Source organism: Staurois parvus, unplaced genomic scaffold (assembly GCF_062004578.1).
Source record: "Staurois parvus isolate SC_StPar_1 unplaced genomic scaffold, SC_StPar_1.0 ptg000985l, whole genome shotgun sequence".
NCBI classification, from domain to species: domain Eukaryota; kingdom Metazoa; phylum Chordata; class Amphibia; order Anura; family Ranidae; genus Staurois; species Staurois parvus.
The window spans coordinates 150,630-163,204 of record NW_028318781.1 but is presented as its reverse complement, the minus strand read 5'-3'; the positions used below and the strand labels follow the sequence as shown (position 1 = coordinate 163,204).

The window sequence follows — 12,575 nt, the reverse complement described above, 5'->3', positions numbered from 1 at the left end:
ACGGACCCTTATATACACAGTAAAAATCTAACAAAAATAGATTAACTGGAAATATCATCTTATTACAGCATTAATATGATAAAGTAGGTCAAATAGCACTACAGTATACATATAATTTTGCATTACACTATATATAAATATATGCCTGTGGATACAAGCGTTGGGGAAGATATATCCTTACCATTTAGGAGGTGATATATTTGTGAGATATAACTATATATTTTCTGTGTATCAACCTATCTCTTTTTTCTCTCTTTTTCTTTCTTTCTTTCTTTCTTTCTTTCTTTCTTTCTTTCTTTTTCTTTCTTTCTTTCTTTCTTTCTTTCTTTCTTTCTTTCTACCTAGTTGCACATATACACAACATACAACGTTGTTTATATATATATATATATATATATATATATATATATATATATATATATATATATATACACACACATTGTTACAAGTACATATATCAGGCATTCGAATATTGCCACAAGTATTTTTATTTGCTAAAAAAGTATTTTTCATCCCATCTGCTCATACCCAGCATATGTACACTTGTTCATTTTTTCTATTTTTAATAATAATAATAATAATAATAATAATGGGATTTTAGTCCATAAACTTCCATGTAACCTACAATTATTCGGTTATAAATGAGTGGCATTAAGAAAATAATACTGTCAGTATATGTATCATTGCCAGTATATGAGATAAAGCATATGTGCTGAATTTATAAGTTCATTTAGTAAGTTTTCAGTGTTTTGGATAATCTGTGATTTCACCAGTGTATGTGTGCTTCTCCTGCTGTGTTGGAACTGCAAGTCCCAGCAGCGATCAGCAGGTTGCTCACATCGGCATGGACATGCTGCAGATACAAGCTGTATAAGAGAACTAAAAGCTCTCCACTTCTTCGCTGGTAGAAACTTCTGGGACTGAACAAGGGGGTTGGCTGAGCTGACCTCCTGCGCATGCGCGCTGGCTGCTTAAAATAAGGAGGCGGCTGGCAGAAAAAGTTCAGTTGAGTTGTAGAAAGTCTTGCTGGAAGTCACAGAGCAGCAGCTCTTGGAGAATGACTTTGTGGGTCACTTGAGAGCTTGGATGTGCAGCAGAGAGCCCGGCCAGCAACTGCAGCAACAACTGGGGGAGCTGGGACAGAGCATGACAGCTGGGTGCCCCCAGCCCCTGACCACTACACAGCCAGCATTTGTCATTTCACCACCTTTAACTTTCCATCCAGTCCTGACATTAGGGAACATCATACCTGATCCAGGTAAAGCGACCTCTTCATTGGCTCCTCTGTGTGCACATGATCTATTACATTGCTGCACTGCCTTGTATGTATTAACATGTGTTAACATGGATACGTTGGGTTTTCTGCTATTTTCCTGCATGCATTCTATGGCTCGGGGGCTTTACAGCATCCATTACTTTTCAGACTTGCGGTAGCTGCTCTTCATTCTTTTTCTATGCTCTAATCTCAGTATATGGAAGCAATTTATTAAAGGAGTAGTTTCCTGAACTAATGAATAGTGTGAAGCCATGTTTATTCTGAATATTCCATCCTGTGCACAGGAACTCAGAAAAGTCGGGTCTTCCGAACACATGATGATGGAAGTGAAATAATATATATTCACCTAAGCTACATGAATATTCACCTAGCAATGCGAACATTCTCTGCTGTGATAGTAAATCACTCCCAAAGACAGGATTTGGAGTGTTTGCATTAGCTTTGTAGATAGTTTTTGTAGATGTAACCTTCCAGATGTGTGCTTGTATTAGACAACGATAGTATAGTGGGAAAAGAGATTTTTGACTTGGTGAAACCTTTGTGGTACATCATGAGATTCCTGAATGCAATAAATAGTAAATCATTCATAGTAATTAATGAAGACAGTCGAGTGACGAGTTTGGAGGAACAAGCACCTGTATGTGTGTATTATCATATGTTTATGATGTATGATAGAAATATTGAAAAACACCTTCAGCTGTCGTAGAATTAAAGACTACTATGTACTACTACCATGCACAGGTGCATATGGACAATCCTATAAAAAAGGCATTTAATTGTGGATTTCTATATAGATTGGCAGAGTGTATCTTAGTGATATACATATATCTTAAGAAAAGTGTATTTTATTGTAGATTTGTATATACATTGGCAGAGTATATTTTAGTGATCAATATATCTCCTAAGAAAATAAGAAAAGGGTACTTTATTGTGGATTTGTATATACACTGGCAGAGTACATCTTAGTGATATATATATATATATATATATATATATATATATATATATATATATATAGAACATGATATTTCATTGTGCATTTGCATATAAGCTGGCAGTGTATATCTTCTCTCCCCCCCCCCCTCTCTCTCTCTATATATATATATAGAGCAAAGATGTACACTGCCAGCTTGTATGCAAATCCACAATAAAATACCTTTTCGTAATATATATATATAGTCTTGCAGAAGGAACCATTAAGAAATCAGTGTATAAGTGGGCAGTGAATATCTTAGCAATATATACCCTTTTCTTAGGATATATATTGCTAAGATATACACTAAGATATACACTGTCAACTTGTATGTAAATCCACAATAAAATACCCTTTTCTTAAAATTTATATATATATATATATATATATATATATATATATATATATATATAGTCTTGTAGAAGGAAAAAATTAAGAAATCAATTTATCTCCCCCCAAGATAATACATGCAATCCATCATTTTAGCAGTGATGTGCATTTAGGAAGCGATCCAGTGGTGAAGGGATGAGTCTGTACGGTCATATGTCCAGGAGGTCATCATTTTCTGCACTGCTGAAATGTGTGGATGGGGATGGCAACAGACTCTTGCTCTCCATAAAGAATGACTTTTTGGGGTAGATTTACTAAAACTGGTGCATCTCAGAATCTGGTGCAGCTGTGCATGGTAGCCAATCAGCTTCTAACTTCAGCTTCTTCAGTTAAGCTTTTGCAATAAATCCTTGAAGCTGATTGGTTTTTCTGCAGTGCTGCACCAGATTTTGAACTCATCAATGTAGGCTTTTAGTAAATAACCCCCTTTAGGTGGATGTAGAGGTGGAAAAAGACTATGAAAGGTGAAGCACATGTTGATCCACTAAAAGAACAAGCTGTTGGATATTTTGACATCTGAATATCGACAAAATGAGTTCTGTGCTTTCTAGGGAAGACTGGTGATAATATATCAATGAATGACAGCAAATACTGAATGTGCCACTGAAGGTCTCTTAATGCTCAATGGAATCATCATCATCTTCTTCCAAGCTCCAGAGTGACTCTAATTGTAGTTCAATAAAAGGAATGGATTGAAAACCATATATTTCCACTGTTAAAATGTGCATTGATATAAATGTGATTTTTGTGGGATTTCTGTTGTAAGGCTCTCTCTCTTTAGGTATATATATATATATATATATATATATATATATATATATATATAAAGAGAGAGAGATAAATAGATAGATAGATAGATAGATAGATAGAGATATAGATATATATAGAGAGAGAGAGGGAGAGAGAAAGAGAGAAACTCGCACCGAACTAAGAGGAAGTTCTAGGTGCCTATATATATTATAGTGAAACTATATATAGTAACATTTTATATATTTATATCTAGTGAATCTATATATAGTAAAATTATATATATATATATATATATATATATATATATATATATATATTACAATATTTAAATAATTTATACACTTTCAATAATTTATATACACTCAAATAGAAAACCTCCATATACACTATCTTATACCCACAGTTGATCCAGAGGAAGGCACAAATAAAAACATAAAATGAAATAAAAACAATAAAGCATGATTCGATTTGCTCCAGCGGGGGAAAAATTCTCTCTCTACATATATATTATATTATATTATATATAATACATAATATTATAAAAATTCTGCAGTTTTTGGAAGTCTCACTAATGTTTAGATATTCCCTGTATTTTGAATTTAATATTTATATACACTTGCATTAAAAAATTGGAAGTATGAAATCAATTGTGAGTCTTATCTTATTAATCTATCTATCTATCTATCTATCTATCTATCTATCTATCTATCTATCTATCTATCTATCTATCTATCTATCTATCCATCTATTCATCTATGTATCGATCTCTTTGTGTAATGCATGCCTATAGGAGATGGTGTTTGTGTCTGTGCTGGTTGCTCTGTGTCACTTTGAATTGAGCTCATAATCAGTCTGATTTGTACAATAGCAGATTACACACCCCATGCAATTAGCCTTTGTGATTGATACTTAAAAGGTTTCTTCAAATCTACAAGCCAAGGACCGAGATGAAAAATAGCTCCATTTTCTCTGGAAAAAAAAGGGAACTCCTCTCCCAGATAGCCTGTACACAATGGCAAGTGACCGTCCCATTTCTATTAGAGAGCCTTGTGAGGGGTCTGAGAGGCGAGGACAGATGGAGTCTTTCAAGTTTATGATCCCATTTTGCAGGGTAGATTTATCTTGGCACGGCCAGGTTTGTTTCAGCCTTGTGTCTGTACACAAGTGGTCTGCTCTCAATTACTCAGCAAGCAAGCCTTGTGTTTAAAAAATTGGGTTTTCTTTTATTGCTGAGGGGTAGAGATAACTCAGGCTGGGTGTGTTTGAAGATTTCTAAGGATCTGCTTCCATGAAGGTGATACAACACAAGGCATCGCAATCAATAAATCATGTACCCTGTCTTTCCAATTTGTATAGACTCTGGTTAAGATCCTTGAAAATAAAATATAATTTCTAAATAAAAAAATATAAATTAAAAACAACTAATTTTATATTTAAAAGAAAGAAAAAAAACCTGCAGAGGATAATATCTGTATTTTCGCCTGCATGCAATTAGTCCAAACATCGAATTCGTTATCATTGTAACAATTATTATGTTACAAAAAATAAAGTCAATTGCATGTTTTGAAACAAATACAAAAAATAAACTTCTATAGTAAATACAGATTTTTTTGGCATTTTATATAATTCTAAGACCGGTTTGCTTGTATGTAAGAGGCCATTGCAAACAAGCAAAAGAGCAAAGTCTTTGTAAATCGTTCCTTTTAGATGATAATTTGTAACACAAGTAGTGCAGAGCAATATTCACATTCTAGACTTTCTCCAACAAATACTGTAGTGTCGTTTAATAAAATATTCCTATTTACTAAGATGGAGCTGAAGGCGCCCTAATCCTTATAAATATTAATGTAGTAAAATATAAGGTGATAGGGATGTAGCTTCCAGAAAGTGGTGGAAATTTGCTGAGTGATTCTACCACTGCTTGTCTGTCATTGATCCCTAGTAAGAACATATTCCTTAAGTGTAGGTAGGTGGCAGCAGGTTTTGTTATCTTGCAGCGTTCCAATTCGGTGAAATAAAAGTATAAACTGGAAATCCTCATACACTAGCTGGCAGGGACAGCATAGGAATAGAGAAGCTTGCAAAACTATAAAAAGGGTGAGAAAATCTCTTAAAGGAACGAATTTAGAATATTTATAAGCTAGAATTCTCAATGATATAACTGTCAAATATCTCTTGTTTTATTCATTAGAATCGTGGCTCAATACTCATAGCAAACACACCAGGATAAATGTGCCTATGTCCAAAAAAAAGGGACAGTTACTATCAAGTGCTTTTAATGAGACTTGAAAATTACATTCACAGTGGTTAGAATAAAGATAATTAACCTTGTGGTAAAGCTATGTGAACTGCATGATTTGTGTGTATCTTTACATCCAATAAAACTCAAATGGCTGAATTCACAATGCTTTAACACAAGGGTAAAGACCTTTATTGTATGCAACTGTTATGTTTTAATTCTCATTGGACTCAACTTGAAAAATAACTGTTGCTTTAAATCAATCTGTCAATCAATCAATCAATCAATCAATCAATAAGTGTTCTTATCCTGGTGTGTTAGCTGAATATGTATAAAAATAGAAGGTTGAAAGTATAAAAAAAATTAAATGTGTTTATATATCCAATATGTGATACAATAACCATTTCAGATGGAAGATGACACTGTGATTTTCGTAATATCATTCTGATGTTCATTGCTGATATTTGTAAAAAGTATGCTCGTATGTACTAATTAAACGGTTTCTGTGCCAAATTTTACCACCCCTGAGTTGCTGATTTATAAAAGGCCCTTGATCATTTTCATGTATATGAATTAATTTTTATCATTGATTAAAAAACAAACAAACAAAACAACACTCTCTGGTTGTTGGGGGCACAAGATCTACTTTTACTTTAGAAAGTAAGTTAAAATTTATTTTACACTTTCATCCTTTTAATTTAGACCAATTCATATAGGCAGGAGCAGATAATGGGGGCTGCAGTCAGTCCTATATATGTAGAAGTGCCTGAAATGTTTGTACTGGAATCTTCTACATCTGTGTTTCTGTCTTCCCCCAGGTGTTACAGAAGAGGCAAAGAGGTACCTAGTGGCTCCTACAACTGTCCAGAGATCAGTCCATCCTCAGGTAAGATTCCTCAGTATGATTGTCAGCACCCTGCCATCACTGATCCAGCCTGCTCCAGGGAGCTTGCACTGTATAAACTTTCCACTGTTCTCCTATACATATATTAATATCAGAATCAGCTGCTGTAGTTTCTATGCATATACCACTAATTTATTATATATATATATATATATATATATATATATATATATATATATATATATATACTGCATGGTGCAAAATTTGGTGTAGCTCTGCATAGAAACCAATCAGCTTCCAGGTTTTATTGCCAAAGCTTAATTGAACAAGCTGAAGTTAGATGCTGTTTGGTTACCAAGCAGATTTGCAACAGATTTTGAGTGCACCAGTTTTAGTAAATACCCTCCATTATGTCTATGATACAAACTACATTTGTCATATGAAAGGCAGAGCAGACTGGAACTAAATACATTTTGTATGCTTTAAATGATTGTTGCCAATACCCAGTACTAAGCAGTAGAAATTGATGGATTTTTGGGTACCTTTTATTTAAGTCTTACCAGTAAAACGTGCAGGCTTTGAACACTGGTGATGATAATAATGGCCCAACCTGACAGCATTTATTGTAGAGAGAACCTGAGAATATGTTTTTATGTGAACTGCCGCAAGGCCTGCAGTTCCATTAAATATGGTGTACTCGAAAGAACTTCTGTCAAGTCATAGAGAATATGTCATTTAAACATGTAACACCTCTCTCTCTCTCTCTCTCTCTCTCTCTCTCTCTCTCTCTCTCTCTATATATATATATATATATATATATACATATATAAATAATATAAGATGTCTGGTAGCTAAAAAGTCTGTACACAACTTTAGAACAAAACAAGTGGCTAGCAGAAAGAAGCATGCACAGGTCAAACCCTACAATAGGTGGACTGTAAAATCCTGGCTTCATTACATAACAGCTTTGTTTAATGTGTGTGAAAATTGCAAAGAAATATCAGAATATATATAGGGAGAGAGACAGACAGAGAAATATATGTATATGTGTGTGTTATATATATATATATATATATATATATATATATATATATATATATGTGTGTGTGTGTGTGTTTATTTATATAATAATAATTTATATAATAATTGATATTATTTATATTATTATATATAAGTATATATATATATATATATGTATATATATATATATATATATATATATATACTAAAAAATCCAGGCTTTGTCTGTCTACTACTTATTTATGAATGACACACTGTTAGCACTGCAGCCGATGACCGATGACTGTTGAACTTAACTTGAACACAGTTGTTTCACTTTCACAATTTTGAATTTTGATATTGCGGAGGTAAAATAGGGTTCAATGTGTGTTCACACCAAACTGTAGTACATTTCTTCATTTGTATTTATAAAGTGAATCTTTTATTTTATTTTATTTTCTCACTCTTATTCTGTTGCTTTGTGGCTGTTTAGCCAACATTTGGCATCTATACATTTAACTGCTATTAAACTGTCACATACCGGTAATGGCAATAAAAATCTTTGCAGTGATCAGGATAACATTGGTCTGTGTATTCTTAAAAGCAGTGCAATATATTAATATATATATAAATATATATTTATGCTTATTATGTATCTTATAGGTTCTTTGCAGTGCTACACTGGGGTCCTACTTTACTGCTCTTTCTGACAATGCAAGTTTATTGTGTTTACTAAAGCAGTTGATAATTAAAACTTTGAAAAATGAATGTTCACTTAGCTTAGGAAATATGGCAAAGCTCTCTGCAGTTTACATACCCAATTATTTTCAGCTGAAGTAAAAAAATAACAATGGGTATTTGCTTATACAAAATTGAATAACTGAAGTGGACATAACTTTACCTTATTTATTTACTCTGCAAAATTCTTTACTCCTTCAGTAAATCAACTACTATAATGATCAACCTACCCCCATCTGGTGCTTAATCTACAAATCTCTAAATTTAATAAAATAACCAAAATGTAATGGAACAATCATGTAAAAATGTGAAAGTCATACAACAATACTTATCTCTAATTTCACGTGCTCAAAATATGTGCTCAATGAATGTACACTTCTGGGTGGATTTACTAAAAACAAATTGACTGTGATCTTTGTAAGTGCATTTGCACTCAATTTCTCCAGGGCTTTGTGAATATGGTAAAGCTCTGCTAAATTCCACCATCCAATCAAGTGCCAGCAAAAAAGCTGTTTTTTTTTCTTTTCATCTGATTGGGTATTTTTTTGCAAAGTGAAGCTTTACCATGTTAAGTAAATCTACCCTATATGTTGCCTTTAGTGTACAATGTTTTCTGTGTAAAGTTTAGATATGCAATGTGTAACTGAATTTTATTTTTTGAACAGACATCTTGGTGCCATTCCAGTGAGACTTGCCAGTGAAGTTCTTCGCAGGACAACAATGGCCAGCAAAACGCTGCCAGCTCCAGTGCCAATTCACCCATCGCTACAGCTTACCAACTACTCCTTCCTACAAGCTTTCAATGGGCTTCCAGTGCCCGCAGACCATCTCCCTAACCTGTATGGGTTCAGTGCCCTGCACGCTGTTCATCTTCACCAATGGACATTGGGATACCCAACTCTGCACCTGCCCAGGTCTTCCTTCTCCAAAGTGCCAGGGTCTGCCAGCCTGATAGACACCAGGTTCCAGATCCCAGGCTTTCCACTTTTTCCCCATGTCATCCACCCTAAACATGACTCCACAAGCTTACCTGGCAAAACCAAGCCTAGGTTTGACTTTGCCAACCTAGCAGTTGCAGCCACTCAAGAGGACCCTTGTAAGCTAAGCCAGCTGGATGGGCAGGGGTCTCCTACAGCTATGGGAGCGCTTCTTGATGTCACCAAGCTGACTCCTGAAAAGAAGCCAACACGTGGGAGGTTACCTTCTAAAACCAAGAAAGAATTTGTGTGTAAATTCTGTGGGAGACACTTCACAAAGTCCTACAACCTTCTTATTCATGAGAGAACCCACACAGATGAAAGACCTTACACATGTGACATTTGCCACAAGGCTTTCCGGAGACAGGACCATCTCAGAGACCACAGGTAGGTGTCCACCTGTTCGGCATTAGATATTTGTTACCTATGAAATAGCAAAGTGTATTAAAAAATGCTTAACTTTAATTTTTTTAAACAAGGAAGGAGCTTACTTAATAAAGGTTAGTGATGTTCTTCAACCAACAGAAGTCAACCTTAATTCAGTTTTAGGCAGGTTGGCTACAGAGGATCCAAAATATGACAGTCCTGTGATACATTTTAGCATTGCTGTTGACAACTGGGCAATATGTCTAGGGAAATAATAAGCATTTATGAGTGCTGTGAAAGCTTATTTCTCTATGTTATTTACCAACATAGTTGGTTTTAGTGATCACTTACTGATCTTTTTTCTACAGAACAGGGGGTTCACACCTCCTTTTTCTGATGGAATACACACGGCATTTCCTTGGACTATTTTAAAATGATTAGGGAAAAGCAGATTCCTCATACTTTATGGGAACTAGTATGGATGAGGATGGTCACCCTCACAGCATAATGTTTTAACAGCAGCGTTCGATTGTGCTCATCATTGCATAGTGGATGGGTTAATAAACTTGTGGAAATGAGTGTTGGAATGTGTAAACCATTGATATAAGTGGGGAAGTAAAAAGTAAAAGGTGCCATTAAGCTCTAATTTGTATAGTTAAAAAAGAGAATTTGGGATGAGAAGCATTTCAGAAGGATTTGTGCTCCAGTCCATAAAAACACAAAGTGAGAATAGACAAGTATCAAAATTTCCTATCTGCCAAAATATCTGGCAGTCCTTAATATAAGCATGCAAGGACACACAAATTGTGGCATTGTGTTTATGGAGGTAGAATGATCATAGTAGCTCCTTGATTAGCATTAGGGTCCGACAATGCTTTAAAAAAAGCTTTATCCTAAGTCGTTCTTGACTGAGCACAGACCATCCAGGCCTTCATGTCAAAGACTATTAGATCCCCAATATGCACCACATGGACATGCTCATTTCTTGCAAAAGGTCTTCCAAAGGTCAGATAATAGACTTATCAGAAGTCCTCATATATTGATTTTGAAAACTGTTTTCCAATTTATTATTCAGTTTTTTTATACAATTCGTTAGTATACATCATTGATCTTTACGCTCATTTACTGCATAAAGACCAAAATTCTTAGTTAAAATGTATTGGCACTAAAATAGTTTTTTTTCTCTTTCACAAATTCTATTTTTTTTTTTTTTGTATTTTGGGTATTTATTTAAATATGCTGGTTTGTTAGACTTAGATGATCTATAGTAATATACTTTAAAGAGGGTTTTCCAATGGTCTTTCCATAATTTAGGAAATTCAACAACATGTGTTTAACAGAATTCATTAAGTGCAGTTACCTTAATAAACTGCTTAGTGCAATTTTAGTTTAGTGAATTCAGATGAGTAAAAAATATATTTTGATTGGTTATTAGGGGTTGCTACACCTATTATTGCTGTTTGCAATGTCGTACTACAAATTTACTTCAAATACAAGAACTAACAAGAACTACTTTGACCTGAGATAAAACCAGATCACATATGTTAATTTTTATCTATGGTGGGAATTAGAGAGATACAGGAAATATGTTCCACTCCCACCTCCTACAAATTTGGTTTGCAGCAATCCAGGTTGAACTGCAATCTATCCACAATGGTTGATTTATCTCTGCTATGGTTCTATTAGAGGCTGATAGCCTATGCTGATAATGCCACATCAGCTACCCACTGCAGGACCCCTACCCCCATCCCACATCTTTGGAACTACAATCCGTAGCAATCCCATACAAGAATAACAAATGTACTTGTAATTCTTTAAAAGAACAACTGTAAGTTCCAGCAGGTCAGCTGAGGGCCTGCTGACTGCTAAGCTTGTTGTTTTATGGTCATCAAAATTTGAAGTTTTCAATGTGAAATTTAAAATATCAGCCTAAGAAATATCAGCTTTTGGTAAATCTTGCTATGTAGAGTCGCCAATTAAAAACAAAACTCTAGAAGGGAAATCTCTCTGTCCTAGTTATGGGTTCTGCTTCTCCATGCTTTTAAAAATTTGCTACTCCTAGAGGAACATTTTTTTTTTTCATTTTAAATTTAAAATCTAACAGGAAGAGTAAGTCACCTTTATATAGAATATGGCATTGGGTGGGTATGGAAACACACAACACACCTAAACGACGTGAAAAAGAAGTGGGAATTTTACTGCTCTTGATAGATGTTCTATCAAGATCTGAAATATCAATTTGGGGTGAACTAAGCCTTTAAGCTGTTGGCAAAGTCTATACAGCACACACCTAAATATTTAACCTTTGTGTTATTTCAGGTACATCCACTCAAAAGAAAAGCCATTCAAGTGTCAAGAGTGTGGCAAAGGATTTTGTCAGTCTAGGACTTTGGCAGTTCACAAAACTCTCCACACACAAGTCAAAGAACTGAAACCTTCCAAAATTAAATGCTGAACTATATATGCACAAAAAAGACTGTTCTGCAAAAAAACACAAACTATTTAAATCTACTATTTTTATGTGTAAAAGTGCAAGAGGGCTTTCAAACGAACGCTTCTTCCTGTGTGTATTCCAAGAGATTTTCTGGACTGACCTTGCTTTGCTTGGAATTTAATTTAAACCAGAGACCAGCGTGAACAAAGTGATGGCACTCACACAGACTTTATGCCAAGAGGGGGTGCTCACATCATGCCTTTCAAAAGGACTCTCTGTGATCCTGCGACTCTGTTGCTCTTATATATAGCAGCGTTGGCATGCATACTCCAGCGGTGGGAAAAAATTACAGAATAAATTAAAATTAATTGCTTGTAACAGGCTGAGTTTCTTTTTTGAGTTCGTGCAACAACAGAAGCAAATACTTCAAAGTCCAGTCATGCCTTAAGAGTACATACACAGTATTGTGGTTTCGGTGATACATCTGACAACACTTTTGTTTTTATATGAGTTGAGTACACACCACAAATAGAGTCCAGGGCATTACTTTGCAATGCGTTGTTTTGCAGATGACTATGTATGTGTGGTC

At 34.7% G+C, this 12,575-nt stretch overlaps 1 protein-coding gene across 1 annotated transcript; it reads left to right on the top strand.

Moving 5' to 3' along the window:
- Positions 1-1,006: 1,006 nt before the first annotated feature.
- Positions 1,007-12,364, top strand: OSR1 (odd-skipped related transcription factor 1). The gene is made up of 4 exons (XM_089657341.1): positions 1,007-1,258; positions 6,447-6,514; positions 8,875-9,573; positions 11,872-12,364. The coding sequence occupies exons 3-4, from the start codon at positions 8,930-8,932 to the stop codon at positions 12,005-12,007; spliced, it is 780 nt and encodes a 259-aa protein (XP_089513467.1). The 5' UTR covers positions 1,007-1,258; positions 6,447-6,514; positions 8,875-8,929; the 3' UTR covers positions 12,008-12,364.
- The last annotated feature ends 211 nt before the right edge of the window (positions 12,365-12,575 follow it).

Coding starts and splice junctions, on each gene's coding strand:
- OSR1 (XM_089657341.1), top strand. CDS start 8,930: ATGGCCAGCAAAACGCTGCCAGCTCCAGTGCCAATTCACCCATCGCTA. Junction 9,574..11,871: donor GACCATCTCAGAGACCACAG/GTAGGTGTCCAC, acceptor GTGTTATTTCAG/GTACATCCACTCAAAAGAAA.